The sequence below is a fragment of the Alligator mississippiensis genome, chromosome 3 (assembly GCF_030867095.1).
Source record: "Alligator mississippiensis isolate rAllMis1 chromosome 3, rAllMis1, whole genome shotgun sequence".
Classification (NCBI taxonomy): domain Eukaryota; kingdom Metazoa; phylum Chordata; order Crocodylia; family Alligatoridae; genus Alligator; species Alligator mississippiensis.
In genome coordinates, this window is record NC_081826.1 from 126,975,151 (window position 1) to 126,991,787 (window position 16,637).

Consider the following 16,637-nt stretch of genomic DNA (forward strand, 5'->3'; position numbering starts at 1 on the left):
AGTGCCAAAAATGACCACCTAGGCCAGGTACAGACATTATACTTTTAACAGTAAAAGAGAGTGGAAACAGGGCCATACCTGTAACAAAACAAAAGTTTGGCACACAAAACTGATCTATACCTGTAACAGAACAGAAGTTCAGTGCACACAAACTGGCTTAAAAATGGCAGAACCCCTCAAAGGGCAAGTGTGTCTCCTGTTCATTACACACAAGGAAAAGAAAAACAGAACACTAACCATTGTTTGAGAACAAGTCAGTGAATAACCGAGGTACCATTTCAATACCAGGCAGATGTTTATCTCAACAAAGAAATCTTAACTGAAAAGCAGACCACCTGTATAATGAAGGGTTGTTTTTTTTTTTTTTAAGCAATTCATTTCTGAGACTATCAGGCAAGGAAGCAAACAAATGAATGAGAGAAGCAGCTCAGAAACAACACTATGCTAGGCTGGTCCTCAATTTTAAAATACCATTCTACATTTATAACACATGACTCCAACATGTTCTAGCCTCCCTAAGTGAAATAGTCTAGTAAGAAGTCTAGGAAGCTGCTGTATAATTCTTCAGCTCATTAGCTCTGCTATACACAGATTTAATCACTAAAATATTTCATCTGCAAGGAAAAGGACTGGGTTTGACAACACAACTTGATTGGGACAGCCGATATCCGGATACAGCTGCTGGTCTACTTCTAGTCTGTTACCAAACTCTCTCTCTCTCTCTCTCTCACACACACACACACACCCCCAAGGGACATTACACACCAAATCCTTTTAGCATTTCTCACTCAGCAGAAGGTACCAAGAAAAAGCTGCATGTGATAAAGCAATTCAGCCACTAGGGGTAGGTCTCTCTCCATGAAGCTCTGCTAAAAAATTAATGAGACATTCCCAGTTCTCTTCATAGCATGGTAGAAAAACAGGGCTGGAAGGGACCACTAGAGAGCAACCAGCCCAACCCAATACCAGATGGAGGATCATCCCACAGTGTCCTGCTGCTTTGAAAATTATAAAAATATGCTCAGGAGCCATTGATGACAATGATGCAACCAGTTTGATATCCACCTTATAGTACTTCCAACTAACCTGTATTTCTTTAACTTGTTAATGAGACACACTGCCAAAAGCTTTGCTGAAGTCAAGGTACGTCACATCCACTGCTCTCCCCCAGTTCACAGACCTGTCACCTTATCATAGCAGATCAAGTCCATCAGGTATCAAGTGCTCCTGGTAAATCTTCTATCCAAACCATGCTCTGTCTTCTAAGCACCCTAATATGTTTGGAGTTTATATCAGAATGGGTCCAGTGCCAAGAGAGAGACTAGCTGTGAAATGCTGCTCTAGCTCTGGACTTGGACATTATTTTGTCGGTGAAAAGTTGGTTCAGTTTTTTTAGTGTACACTATAAATTCCATCAATTCTTTTTGGAATAAGAATGGATAAAGGTGTTTCGGAAAGAAGACTTTGTATGTAACACATCAGACATGTAGTCCAGTCCTGAATTTTTTCTCATGCTAATAATTTTCAAGGACTTGTATTTAAAACTGTTCACATTTTTTAATGAAAATCTCAATCCACTGATTATTTAGACATACAATATTACACGTTGTACTGCAGAAACAGGACATGCACTTTATAGACTACTTAGGTAAAAGAACAAGGATTTTTCCAGTGATCTTCAGCATACTTCCAAAAACAGCAGTTGTCTCTCACAGTAAGGCAAAAGATTAATCATTAAGGAATTGCAGCTGTACCTTAATTCCATAGCTACACTTGCAAAAGAGGTCCTGACCATAGGCGGTCTGTAGTCTCATCTCTCCAGAGGCCAAATGGTCCAGTGTTTTTGGTAACAAGGGATCCAGACTGGAGTTCTTAGTCAGGGTGGCCAGAGCAGGAAATTATATCTGTACAAGCCCAGGACATGGGCAATTGCCAATTTAAATCACAAATCAGAAGCTGGCTATCATAAAGACAGAGGTCTGGAGCACAAGGGTCAAGGAGCACGAGAGGTTCAGGCTGGAGTCTGGGTCGTGGAGTCAACAGGCAGGAATCAGGAACCTAGGAAGTCAACAATCAGGACCAAGGGATTGGGAAACTACAAATCAAAACTAGGAACCAGGAAACTAAGTACAAGTCAGAAGCCCAAAGCTAGCCAGAGGTGCATCTCCCCTGTTGTGTAGCCTACTGGGCTCTGAAAGGGTTGCTGCTTATAAGCAGTCAGCCACACCTATGCAGTCAACTGGGACTAGCTGAGGGCAGTTAGGTCACTGGCAGCCAGGGTCACTTGCTAACCAGAGCCACCTGCAGGCAAATTTAGCCTGCTTCCTGCCCTGTTTTGTTTACTTGAAACCACTAGGTATGCCCAAAGGACAGATGCAAGTCTGAATATTGATATCAAAGCTTCTGAATGTTGCTTTCCTCTTCTATGCTAAGATCACGTAATGAAACAACCTTAAGGTGAACTGAGATTTCCCATCATGACAGGACACAAGCTCTGAAGATATTCTGGATCTCACCATCTAACATGTGCATCCAAAAGTGTGGATAAAAAATTGCATTCAATATTGGGTTGGACTTCCAAGCACAAATCCAAAGAAACCCCTGCAGTCAGCCTGAAGTGTCCCTCCTCCCACACTGATGGGGCTTTCCCTAGATTCAAGGGGAGTATCATGGGACAGATGAAATGGCACTGGGGACTGGATCTGGCTCATGGGCTAAGGGTCAAGCATCCCAGCACCGCCTCTTAACTACTTCTCTCCCTTCAGGAACCACATTCAACTTGCGTGCTGTGGTTTGGCCACCCCCAATATAGACTGGGATACTTGGGGGAAGTAAAGATTTTGTCCCTACACCACAGGCTAGCATTAAGACAGGCCCTGATGCAGGAACACAAAGTTGACTGAAGAGTCATCTTTTCACTTTGCCCCCTGCTTTGGCTTCAGTAGCAGGTAGGGAAAACTCCACTATGCGTCACCATGGACAGTGCTGGTTGTAGAGACCCTTCACATATTTAGGTACCCACAGGGGGGTTGAGCTTTTTGCAAGTGTGGGCTTTTGGTGGGTGCAGAGCACTTCGAAAACACAGCCCTGAGCTCTTCCAAACTCAGACTCAACCTAAAGAATTCTCCCTTCAGTGAGCAAACTTCAGCACCACTTTACAGCTAGGGAAACTGGGGCAGGGAAGCTTGCCGACTTGCTGGAGCCACAGAGGAACTCAGTGTCTCCAAGTCATGTAATGATATACATCTTGATCAAGAAGTCTGAAAAAACTAACACCAGATGTAAACTGGACCATCCAAGATGCACAAGCAACTGGCTTGACAAATGCAACAAAAAGAGAATTTCAGGATCTCATCTGGACCCAGCCCCTATTAATGATAACTACATCTACATTTACACCAGTAAAGTAGCAACAGGACCAAACAACATGCAGAAAACAAACCTATTAAAGATGCATGGCTTTTTAAAGGTACCTTCACTTTTCCCTAGTTCAGGGACCCTACTGTAGGCAGAGTGAGCCCCCTCGTGGTCTGTCAGGATATGAGAAAACTGCAGCATTGAAATGTGAAGGCTTAGCCAACCCTGTTAAGTTACTGGATATAATACCAAAGGCCAGTACATCATGAAAGATGGTCCTGTTCAGGTAGAAAAACACTGGGCGCACTCCTCTGCCAATGCCTCTGCTATTGCACTTACAGCATTTTCCACACTGTAGACACTCAATAGCTAAGGCCCTGACCACCCACACCTATCAACCTGCACCCATGAGCACAAGGGGGTGAAATGACTGGAGACCACATGGGTGTAGGACTGACTTGCAGAGCCAACTGCTTTGACTGATCTCAGATACACAAGAACTGGACAAGTGAACAAGACCTTTGGAAACAGGACGAGCTCCTCAAACACTCAAAGCATCAGCCAGAGGGATGGAGAGCCAGCGATGTCACAGGGGTCTTTAGCTGGGTTGTGGTGGGGAAACAGTGACCTCATGAAGGCCCCGATATCAAATGTGCATGCAAGGGATGCAGAGCTGAGCTCAGCAACTGCCATGCCTTTTCTCTAGACAGTTACACTCTCAGAAACAATTATTTCACCAAAGCACCCCAGAGGAAAATTAGGAGCAACGGTCATAAACTCTTAGGTTTCAGACTGGATGTATGGAAAAACTTGTCCACGGTTCACTTGACCAGCCTCTGAAACAGACTCCCAGCAGGGGTGGTGCAGGCATCTACCCTGGAGATCTCCAAAAGGAGACTGGATGCACAGCTTGTTGGGGTTATTTGACTCCAGCAGTCTTTCCTGCCCAGAGTGCGGGGGGAGGGGACGACACCCAATGATCTCACAAGGTCCTTTCCAGCCCTAAACTTGTGAGTCTCTGAATCTGTGAATATAGGGCTGCTCTTTAGCTCTAGCTGTAGGAGCCTCTCACAAAGAGCCAGGAAAACCCAATTTTCCCATTGTTCCAAATGACAACTGCCTTAATGTTTTTGGCCAACCCAAAATGTGAAGGAAGATCCCTCCGAGCATATCAAACAGTTGGTTCAACCTGAACTGGAAGCTTCCATTGAGTTCTGAAGAAGTTCACGGTTTACAAAAATAAATAAATAAATAAATAAATACAAAAAAAATAAAGAATTGAGGGAATGCAAGTCTTTTTTTTTTTAAAGAAAAAAAAGAAAAGATTTCAATTTTATCAAGACAAAGCCCTTAGAAGTTGTGGGTGTTCCATCTGTGATTTTGAGGGTATTTTTGGATTTTGTTTCTTTTATATGTGCAAACTATTTGCCCAAATCTAAAAGAAACCATGACATGTTTTGGTGTTGGTAAATATTAAGGTTTCCCCTTTCAAAAAAGGCTTTGGCCATTGCATTTCACATAGCTTTATTCAAAAGGAAGTTGGGCTGGAACAATGTCCAGAAGCTCTCCCATTGGTGACAGAAGCCATCCTTTGAGGTGCCTCTGGGCTCATTGGCTGCACATAGGATTATCCGAGCTGTTAGGGTGGAGATTCAGGACCTTGTCTGGTCAACCAAAAGTAGGCTTTTCTAGTGACTCACTGGTATTGCTCTGTCCCAAGTAATACATTAATGCAATGATTCTTAAGCAGGGTGCAGCAGCACCCTGGGGTACTGTGAAATCCTTTTAAGGGTGCTGGGTTTTGTACGATATTAGTACCGATAAGTGTGCAAATTCCTACTGTTAGGGTAACAATATGGATTTTGCGGAGCACTGAATGTGCAACTAAATGAAGGCTTTTTCCAGTGTCACAGAGAAAGCTGCTGGTCACAAGGCTGGATGATATATTAGAAGTAACTAACTTTGCTAATGCTCAAGTAAGTGGATTCCTAACAAAAGGATAGGGTACAAAGTGCATGACGTGGTATGTAAAAATAGGATGCAGACCAATGGCTATCATTGGGGGCAAAGCAGAAGCAAGGCCTTGGAAGTGTTGCTGAAGTCAAAGAACCAGAAAGAACCAATGATTGACCAAAAGTACCCAAGTTCACAGCCTTACGCATGCGCTTAGCAGACATGTAAATGAAGGAAATGCATAGGCAATTCTATGCTAATGAAGTAGACAGTAAACCAAGGCAGAGCTTGCAATGGGAGGAAAAATGGGTGGAACAGGAGGAAGGGCACAAGGTGGAGTGAATGTTAATGAACTTGAACTTAAGTGTATAAAAATGTCAGAAAGAAGTATTGTTCACTGCGGCTCCCCGGTCTGCTGGTTTTTTGGGAGCTAGTCCGAAGCCGTCTCCATTCTGAATAAAGCTGTTGCAAACAATGTGTGCTGGTATTTGCTCCCTGCTTGCTCTGGCTAATGAGTAACAGGATCCTTGGGCAATTGGATCATCGTCTCCCTAGTTCTTAGACGCTGCATGGAGTAGGTGTTAGACTCCAACATGCAACTCATACAAGAAGCCTAGAGATTTCAAATAGGAATCCAGTGTCAAAAGCAACCTGACCTGTTTTGTCTCCAAGTTCTTTGCAACAGAAGAATTGCTCCATTATTTTCCTGTGGTTAAAAACTGAGCAAAAGCTAGGAACTGGATGCCTTGCATCAAGCCAGGTTGAGAACCACTACTGTAAAGCAATATCTTCCTACACAGGGCATGGCCACTTCTTGCTGTTGTATCTTGTATCATGTTTACCATATTTTCTTGCATACAACATGTCTCAGAATAATACACACCTCATTATTAAGAGGACAGAAATAATACGAAAAAAAAGTTTCCAGAATTATGACTGCATAATACAGGGGGACAGCCTAGTCTTCCACTGACTCCCCTCCCTTTCCTGCTTAAGTAAATAGCTGAAGCCCTAAGCTGCTGCTGAATACACACCCCACAATTTGGTGGGAGAGGTGGATTTTGGGGAAGAGATGTATGTTATATGTGATAAAATATGGTATATTGTATTTTATGTATTTCACACATGGTAACTATTCCTACTTGCATCATATAATATGATATAAATGAAGGTTGAAATAAGATATTCCAGCTATTAAGGGAAACTGGTACTCAGAATTGATTAAAGAACCTTACTTTATTTTGAAGATCAAGGTGTTTCCTTTTTGCTGCAACAGAACAGGCTGACACTTTGGGCAGAATCCTACTTCACCTAATGGATGACTGAAGCGCAGCTGGAGACCAAATGAATTACTCAACTGAAGCGTAGGGACCATAGTGGGTGCAAGTGCCCCCAGAGACATGCACTCATCTCCTTATTCATATGAGGGCTCTTATGCACCCAGAGTGGGTATCAGAACGTGTCCTACACTTGAGCTGGGTAACTCAGAATTGGTCACAAGCTACATCTTTGGTTGGTCACAAGGTTAGATGGAATATTGCCCTTTACATCAGAGTCAAATACATCAATTATGTTAAGTCATATAAAACATGTCAGGAAGAGAGAGAGAGAGAGAGAGAGAGAGAGAGAGAGAGAGAGAGAGAGAGAGAGAGAGAGAGAGATTTATAACATACAGATTAAAAAGACCAAAAAAATAAAGTTTGAAATTAAATTTTGAAACTCCCAGAAGAACTTTCCCAAACTAAAATTCAGTCATACTATCTTTTCTGGTAAACGCGGAATTAAGGTTTGACCAGTCTGAGAAGCAAATGGCTGAGCTACCTTGGGTCACAATGCTCCAGTAGCTATAACCTAAGAGGCACTGTGGAGGAATTTGGCTTATCCTGGCTCTGGGATTTTTCAGTGGTCAGCAACATCAACAGGGCTTTTCCTTGAACATTCCTTGAGATTGCAGAATGGATTTGTCTTTAGCACTTACACACATTGCAGATAGTCGCACAATATCTGTCTATCTTTCCTGAACTATAAAACATAAGTATGAGAATCCCTTTTGCTATCATCTTTTCAGAGCAAGCAAATGATCAATAACAAATCCATTTATTCAATTGAAGTTTGCTGCCTTCTGAGAAGAGCAAGTGTGGGTGCCCATTAAGAAACACACCCTAAATCCAACCCCAGCCCACCTATGAAGAACAAACAGAACAGAGCTCCAAGCCCCTTACTACACCCCCTTCCCCACAATAAGAGTTCCTACCCCCTACAATAAACCTTAAACCTTGCTCAAGTACCCCTATTGAGTCTTCCTAGAATTTAGACGCAGGCCCCTTAATAAAACCATCCCTTCCTCCTATCAAGCACCAGGCTACCTACCCCCAATACAACTAAAATACCTCTAGGGACCTACCAGAGGCAAACTTGGATTCATTCCTTAAATCGAGCTGAGAGCCCAAACAGAACTATTACAGAAGTGTAGGAGAACTGGGGACTAGTTTACCTTCATCAAATGCCTGAGAAAAGCAAGGGGGGAGGGGGGGCATTAAAAATGAAATTAAAATATCACAAAAGAGATACCATATTAAAACAGAGGGAAGCTAGAAATAACACTGAAAAAAAACACAAAATGAAAAATAAAGATGACATGAACACACAAAAACCCTTTAAAACCAAAAGTATCCGGAGAAAGATTGATTAAGCTAACTTTTCCTTTGGATATAGAGACAACCGTTTGCCCAAGTTTGAGCTTACAATTTCTCTCTTCCCACAATCTACTCCCTCCCCACCCCCACAAATCATGAACCAAAAAATATGCATCAGTAAACGTATTTGTTATGCACAGATAGTACCAATGTGGATCTTCACCTGTCACTTTTTTTTTTCTTTCTTTTTTTAAGAGTACCAATGAGAGCGTGTATTATATAGACTTAGTAACATTTTTATCCATGTGTTAACACCTGCTTAAGCCTGAATAGACATATTATATCCTTTCTAAAAAGCATATTTACATGTTTAAAAAAAATGAAAGATACAGAGATAATATGACTTCACAATTTTATTTTTTTTGAAGGTAACAGAAATTATCTATTTTGGACAAATAAATAAGTTGTAGGTCCACGGTATATAGGCAGTCGCATGGTTTTTTGGGTTTTTTGTTTTTATTAGCCATGATTCATTTTCTTAATTTTCATAACATTTCTTTTATGAACTTATACTTTTTTCACATAAAAAAAACTTAGCGGAAAAAACCTCATATTTGCATACAGTGATGACCACTGATTTCGTACACTCCTACGTCCATTCCAATGAATGGAGAACAACAGATAGTAATGCATCAAGGTGAGTACTTTCTCCTCTGGTTCATATCTAAACATGTCTAGGTTTTTACTTGCACATTCAACACAACACAAGCGTTCTTCATTACAATTTAGCTACACTAAAGAAAAAATATATTTACTGTTTTTGAAAATTTAGTTTTAAGTCTTGTGTGGCAATATTGAATCTTATGAATACAATCCAACGCATTCTGAAAAAGTGTTAAATCAATCAATGTTTTTGCTGAGTTTTTTCCCCTGATAGACACTATATCCAGTTAATTCTTATTACAAACAATCCAGGGCACGTGTTCCACTCATACATATTATTTAGAGAGTCTGGAACTCAAACTACTCCACCATGTAATCTAATATCCTAAAATCAGAGAGTTGAAAAGCAGCATTAAAACTGAAAACACATAGGTTTTGAAAACACTTTGGGAAAACCATTATAGCAAATCTGTCAGAACAGGGCCTGGAATATTACATTAATTTCTAAGATATAAAATATGTAAGTATGTGTAAAGAGCATTGCCCTACCAAGACTTTGAAACAACAGCCATTACAGTGTTCTCAAACAGCATACAAAGAGTGAAAAATTGACATAAGTGGAATGCTAGGTTTTAAAAAGCACATTATATCTACAACTGAAACTATACTTCATCAATGCAAATTTATAGAAAATATTCAGCTAAAAAGCTTATACTGAAAATATATTGGCAGATCTTCTTAAAAAATATTTTTTTATTATCAAAATTAGTTTATTTATTTTTACATATTGCACTACGTCTTCAGTGCAGACGCACCTTTTTTAGACCAACATTCCCTTGGTGCTATTATGATTTATGTATCCAACAGATATTTTCAGTATCAGCCAACACTAGTAGTCAAAACAGTTAACATGATAAATTTGCAAAATGGGGGGTGGAGGGAGGAAGGAAGAGGAGAAATAATTTTTATTTCACAAACACTCAATGCAGAGGTGCATCATTGACAAAAAAAGTTAAAAGTAACTATTAAACACTTATATGCATGTGAACTATAATAAATGTTAATTAAACAACAAATCTCACAGCTCAAGTGGCAAGGTTATTTCATTTAATCATTTATGTAATTTATAAATACTGCATTTTTCAGAACATCAGACTTCATTTTGAGAATAACCCACAAATACGGCAGCTATGCCTGAATATAGAGCATATCATCACACTTGACTGTCCAAAGGAAGCCGTGTTTTCCACACTTTTACACTATCATCTGAATCAGAATATTGCAATATAGTGTGTTAAACTAAATTCCTCACCTGCCACAAGGTAAAACAACAGATGTGGCAAATGAAAGCTAATGCTATGCTGTACGGTGCTGTGCTCAGTTGTTCCCCTCCCATTGCGTGTGTCCAGCAGCCAAAGAGGAGCTTGGTGCAATTAAGAACTGCAAACAGCAGTGGAAAGACTGCTCCAAAAGGCACCACCAGCAACCCATGGAGCCATTTGCTACTTGGGGAACCCGGTGTGCCACTGTGTATGATGTGTGAAAGCTGATAGAGCAGCCTTACCATCACCTGAAGACCATCTGCACAAAGCAGGGAAGCAAGACTACCATCATGAGACTCAGGGTAACTTCACATAGTTTTCCTACAGTATACAAAGGTCATTTAATGGAATCAGGGCTGCTGGTAATGGCCGAATTATGGACTTTTATTTAACCAATTTTGAAATCAAGTTATTCCTTCAGGTAATTCCAATGTCAAATACAAAGTGTCAAATGATTGTGCCCACTTCAGAAACAATGAAGCAGGACAGCTAAAATTAAACTATGACTACCACTGTAACAGATATGCAATAGCAGCATTTTGGTTCAGACGAGAGAATAAAATCAGACCAGGTCTTTTTGTCACATCTTGCCTGATTTGTTCATAAAATCCTCATGCCATCATCTACTTTTAGGTCATATCCTTTTATACACTGAAAAGGTTAACTACTTCATCTTGTATGAAAATTACCCTTTTTCCTCTAGGCCTTCTCAAGATCGTTAAAAATGGTTGTATTTTTTCCAGACACAAACAGTATACTGATCCCCGTCACTTATTTAATAATGCAATATGTACATTTCTTTGACAAAGACATTTTCAACGTAAGAAACCCTTCCAGACAGCTCTCTCTGAAGGAAAGCAGAACGCATACTAATAAGATTCAGCTGGTATATCATTTCAAGTTCCCAGGAAATCTCATTACAACTGTTCACACAACCATAAGTAATCTTTGCCCAGTCAGTAATGGCATTAAGAATAAATGGTGATCACTTCACGTCCACCACCACGTACCAGGAGAACCCTGTTCAGACCATCTGTCAGAACTTCCAAGAACTCCATGTCTGGCAGGCAAATAAGTTAAGGCTTTACACAATTACAGAAAAAGAACAAAAATTGCCTTTAAAAAAAAAAAAAAAATACTGAAATAGTAATAGATTTAGAACCATTGGGGTTTTGTCCCAATCATGCATGCAGCCTGACTGCACAGATAAAAATGAAGGAATAAAGGCTCTGGACTTCTGCTGCATTTCTGTACAATGTCCTCTAATCCCCCTCTCACCCTGAACTATTAAAACAGTGTTAACGTATTTATTACTAAAACTTTTATTTAAAAATCTTAACTTTAAACAACTGTGATACCTTCACAGTATTATTAAATAAAGATAAAACCACTCTTGATTACTAGGGGTGTGTGAAGTGGGCCCTATTCAATTTGGATTCGGCCTGAATCAGGGACAATGATTCAATGCATTGATTTGGATCACTGTCCCCGATTCGATTTAGCTGAATCCAAATCTGAAGAGTCGATTCAGAGAATCAGCGATTCGGACATAGATGCAGCTTTAAATGTTTTTTCTACATAATTCGAGGCACCAGCGTGGCTTGTGAACACTGTGGTGTAGGGACGCTCCATTCGCCCCAGCAAGAGCAGCAGTGGCTCCACGTGCTCAGTGGAGTGCTTCCGGCCCACTTTCAGGTCTGCTGGGGAGTGCCATGGGGGCCCCTCCCACATATCCCCCGGCAGACCCCAGGTGCCCCCCCGCCCTCCAGACCAAGGAGGCACCAGTCGCCGAGCCAGGGGGGCACAGGGAGGCCTTCTTGTATGCTCCCCGGTGGACCTGGAAGTGGACTGGAAGTGCTTCTGGTCCACTTCTGGGTCTGCTGCTGAGCACACTGGGGATCGCCCATGCTTTTGCAGGACTCTATGTGCATCCCAGCATCGCATCACTCACGAACCGCCTGCTACCTAGAGGTACGCAGGAAAAATATTTAAAGCTATGTCTATGTCCGAATCAATTTGGAGAGATTAAAAGGGTCCTATGATTCAATTCAGAGATTTGGCCCCCAAATTAGGCCAAATCTCTGTCAAATCAAATCAAATCAGGGACTGAAGTTTCACACAGCCCTATTGGTTACCTTTACATCTGCACATGCTGTTCTTAAAAGGAACAGTTCTCATTAACAAAAATGTTAACAGCATACAATTATGTGCCATCATGCTGACTAATAAATATATGTATAGAAAACTACACACACACTACCCTATATATCAATGTATTAATTATAATTTTAAAATTAAAATTACAAAGAGAAAACTGTAACTAATGTTATGTCAAACACACATGCATGCATGCATACACCTTTTTGTAATAATGTTTCACATCACTATTATAACAGTACAGTTTAGGATACAGTTTTCATCCCCTTTTTTGCTTTTTGGAGGTCCAGGCATGTTCAGTAAAACTAGCTGGGCATCTTGTGACTTATTAAGTACTACTCCATTGAGCTTCACAGCAGTGTGCATTCTTCTGACATTTGTCTGATTCCTAATATAGAAAGCAAACATTAAGTAAAAATATTTTTGCATCCAATAAGTAGTTTGGTTTGTTCAGCATATACTACAGGTTTGTGAAAGAATGAGTTATTTGAGGGTAAAACTTAGAAATTAGTTTGCTGTAACCTATAAACGCAGGTACTTATAATAGATTATAGGTACCTATAAACCATCAAGCACACTTTTGATGGTTTATTAACAGAAAAGACACATTTTGAACATAAGACACGTTATATCATTTTCTAACAAAATCTAACACAAGAACTACTTCCAGACCAATTTCTTTGTAAGGCAAGTTTTAGCCAAGGAGACAGAAGAACACAGAAAGGGCTTTCAACACAGAATAAAGACATAAAACTTAACTAGAAGCACTGCAAAAATGGACTATAGCAGGATTACAAGTACACAGTACAATTCCCTTCAACAGCCTTAGAAAGTCAAAGTAAGATAAATGACTATTGTAGTATAAAAAATTTAAAATGAAATTCAGTTTATGAGAAACTGAGAAAGTTGTTAGCTGGACAAGTCACTTTTTTCAGTTTGTCTTTGTGCATTATGCCATTGTTTCTTCATGCTGTTCATCCATCTCAGGAAATACAATCATGCAGACAAGCTTCTCAGTTCATTAGCATGAAAGGGCACAGGGAAGAGAAACAGACTTGGTACACATCATACATGCAGTACTCTAGAAATCAATTTTTTCTGGTTACAGTAAAATTCATTAGACATCTCAGATTATTCTTGTTAGGATGCTCTGTGCCTCCCTCCAAGTTCTCTGGAGAACAAAAATGACTTCTGCTTATGCAGAAAGTAACTATAAAGAGGAGACTCATGGATGTCATAGGGTACCTTATATACATGCCTGAAGCTTGCTAGTTAACATGCGTCAGAACAGACTATTAATAGAGTTTCCTGAAGTGTGCTAATTAGCATACTCCAGCAGCCACATTGTCATGTGTATTCAGCCCCCACTCTTCACAATGGCTGCAGGGGCACTTTAAGTAAAGCTTGAATGAGCTTAGTTAAAGCGCTCCTACTTCCATTTTGAAGCACAGGACGCTGAATACACAAGACATGATGGCTACTCTAATTAAAGCACCTCCCCCACACCCCCACAGCACATGTAAAGACCATCATAAATACTTGGGCACATTCAGGGAATCTCTCTTTATTAGGCAATTTTGTGTTCTACTGCATAATCTCTAGTCCAGATTCTGAAGGGTTTGGGTATGTGTGTGTGGGGGTGGGAGGGGGGGGGGTTCAAGAACATGATACAGTCCAACCTCATAGAGGGATATTTCAAAAGGAGGAACGGAGAAAGACTTGCAGACAGACTGAAAACATGCAGAAGACAAAGTGAGGAACGTAGAAAAAACACCCAATAATGTATTTAAGTAGCCGCTTCTTCCCCCATTCCAAACTAAAAGAAACTTTATTCACTTCATCCCTGGAGTTGGTAAATGGACAAATGTTGTTGCAAATGGCTCCAGGACTATCCTCCACCACCATGCCTATCCCCTCTTGCCCCCAAAAAAGCTCCTCCAACACTATGGAACCAGTACTTTAATAACAGTAATATAAAGACTACTTGAAGTGATGTTAACCTTTATGGGTCTCTTCTATTTGCGTGGGGGAAGGGGGAGGGAATAGAACCTGCCCTCACCCTTCCCCAGTGAGAAGTTCCTCTCAAGCTAATGTACAAGCCAAGCACTACATGGACCCCAGATTACAGGTACATGCCATTTTGAGAAAGGGCCAAGATATATTATTGTTTCAAATATTTTATTGATTCTTTGTCTCTAGTGTTATTGTTGAAACACTGCAGGTATCAGATATGATTTTCAGGCCAGATCCAGCCCACAGAGCTTTGTTATCTAGCTCAGTGTTGCCCACGAAACCAAGAATTTGGTGGTGGGGCAAGTGGTGGCCTCCACCCATCTCACCATCAAATTTCTGGTCCACATCACAAGCTGGATCCAGAGTGCACAGTCACATCATCTGGCCTACAGGTCAGACATTTGGTGGCTGGACAAGTGGCAGCTCCCACAGCTCCAGGAGCCAAGACAATTCCCAGCTCAGTTGGCAGCCCTATCAGACAGACTACATGGACCTATGTTCCAGTTCTAGCCCATGGATCAGCCATACTCCTAATCTAGCCCACGGACGAGTCCGACATCCCTGCACTAGACAAAGCCATCACTGACAATGAAGATCCGCACAGTTTCACAATATAGGCACAGTAACATCAGGTTTTGACAAAGTGACATTTGTCTCACAATCAATCCCTTGAAAGTGCTCTACAGCTGTGCCCTGACAGAAGTGCATGGCTGCAGATCGCTTTAAAAGTGCCAAACTGTGTGACAAATTAACCCTCATGTAATGAGGGTTCAGAAGGTGATGCTCCAAAGTGGAATGCCTTCATTAACTTCTGTCAGTCCCCATGTGCATGATCCAATCAGGGCTGAGCTGATGCAGCCCAGCTCTACCCCTGTGCTGTCTGCAGGAAGGGAGGGGGAGAAAGGCGGGGAATGAGTGGATTGGAGCCCCCCAAGTTGAGGGGATTGGAACCCCCCCCATCCACCCCTCCAGCACAGGCTGGACAAACCCCAGCCCAGAGCTCCTTCCCCCGCTCATCTCCCCACTTCCATCCTGTGGACAGCACTGAGCCTGGGAGGAGGGGAGGGGAGATGGGTAGGGCTAGGGGAGAGAAGCTGCAGACAGATGGGGCTCGAGTGATGCTCTCCCCCCCGCCAACAGCTAATGTCAGTTGGGTCGGGGAGCTGGGGAGGGAGGAGAGGGGGTTGCTCTAACTCCTGGCACTTTCTGTAAGTGTCATGAGTTACAGCAGGGAGCTTCACATACATGTCAGCGCCCATTGTGTCCAAAGATTAATTGCATTGCAGGAAGATTGCTATTTAGAAAACGCAAAGAAACCAAATATGAGATTTCCTGTTGTCAAAAAAAACAAAACAAAAAACCCCAACATGCTACAAATTAGCAGTGTCTCGAACAGGTGCACATGCGCCACATGCAGTTTGCAGTGCCATGAGCCACACGTACACACTAGTCAGGATTTGCCCTTAGCGTTCTTTGTTTTTTCTGTATATGGAGCAGTTACAGGAACTCAGTGACTGATGACTGGCACCTTCTGAAACAAGGGAATAATTTGGACTCAAATTTTGGGACTTCCTGAGATTTATACAGTAGTAATTTGAAAAGGCTGTAGAAGAGAACAAAGGTAACAGAGACAGAAATAAAGTAGACTAAAACAGAGGCCAGCAACATTTTCTGGCCAGTGGCTAGAATGACTCAGCTCATGCCTAATACAGGCAGGCTCTAGGACCTGGCTACCTCCACTGCTTCTTCCTTCCACCTAGCTGTGGCACAGTACAGAGAGATCCTCTCTGCTGAAGCTTATGACACTCAGCTGTTGCATGGTGCAGACAGAGCCCATTGCTGAATGTCACTCAAGCCATGGCTTAGATCCAGCCCACTGACTGTAGATTGCTGACCCCTGAACTACAGCATAAATAAATTATTGGAATAGGACCACAGTCAAAAGGTGGAGTCAATTTCTGAGGATATTCTCGATGGCTGATGAGCAGGTTTATTAAAAGGGGAGGGAGTTGGGGAATCAAGTGTCAGTTCAAGACTTTTCCCTTTGGAAACACAGGGGGCATCAACATGGCATAAGCTCAGTGCTGGTCTGGACAGCTGATCTAGTTATAAATAGTATAGTAGGGGTGCATGAAGCAGGCCCTATTCAATTCAGATTCGGCCTGAATCAGGGACAGTGATTCGATTCACTGATTTGGCTCACTGTCCCTGATTTGATTTGGCCGAATATGAATCTGATGATTAGATGTCAGTTCAGAGAATCAGCAATTCGGACATAGCTTTAAAAATGTGTTTAGCTTGGTTTTTTTTGTTTTTTGGGGTTTTTTTTTGGGGGGGGGGGTTGTTTTTACATACCTCGAGGTACCAGCACAGCTTGTGAATGATGCGATGCTGGGGTGGATGGAGCATCCGGGGGGGGGGGGGGGGGGGCGGCGGCCCTCCACATGCTTGGCAGCAAACCTGGAAGTGGACTGAAATTACTTCTGGTCTACTTCCAGGTCTGCTGGGGAGCATGCAGGCCCCCCTCCCCGGTGTC

General features: G+C 41.7%; 1 protein-coding gene across 5 annotated transcripts in view; it reads right to left on the reverse strand.

The window, feature by feature from the left end:
* Nucleotides 1-8,341: 8,341 nt before the first annotated feature.
* LOC102566391 (solute carrier family 12 member 7) overlaps nucleotides 8,342-16,637 on the reverse strand; it is a 154,121-nt gene continuing 145,825 nt past the window's right edge. For all 5 annotated transcript variants that reach the window (XM_019498479.2, XM_019498484.2, XM_059724387.1 and 2 more), the window contains 2 exons: nucleotides 12,343-12,476; nucleotides 8,342-10,991 (listed from right to left, as the gene is read on the reverse strand). In XM_019498479.2, coding sequence (XP_019354024.1) covers nucleotides 10,900-10,991; nucleotides 12,343-12,476 — 226 coding nt within the window. In that variant the 3' untranslated portion in view covers nucleotides 8,342-10,899. The remainder of the gene's footprint in view (nucleotides 10,992-12,342; nucleotides 12,477-16,637) is intronic.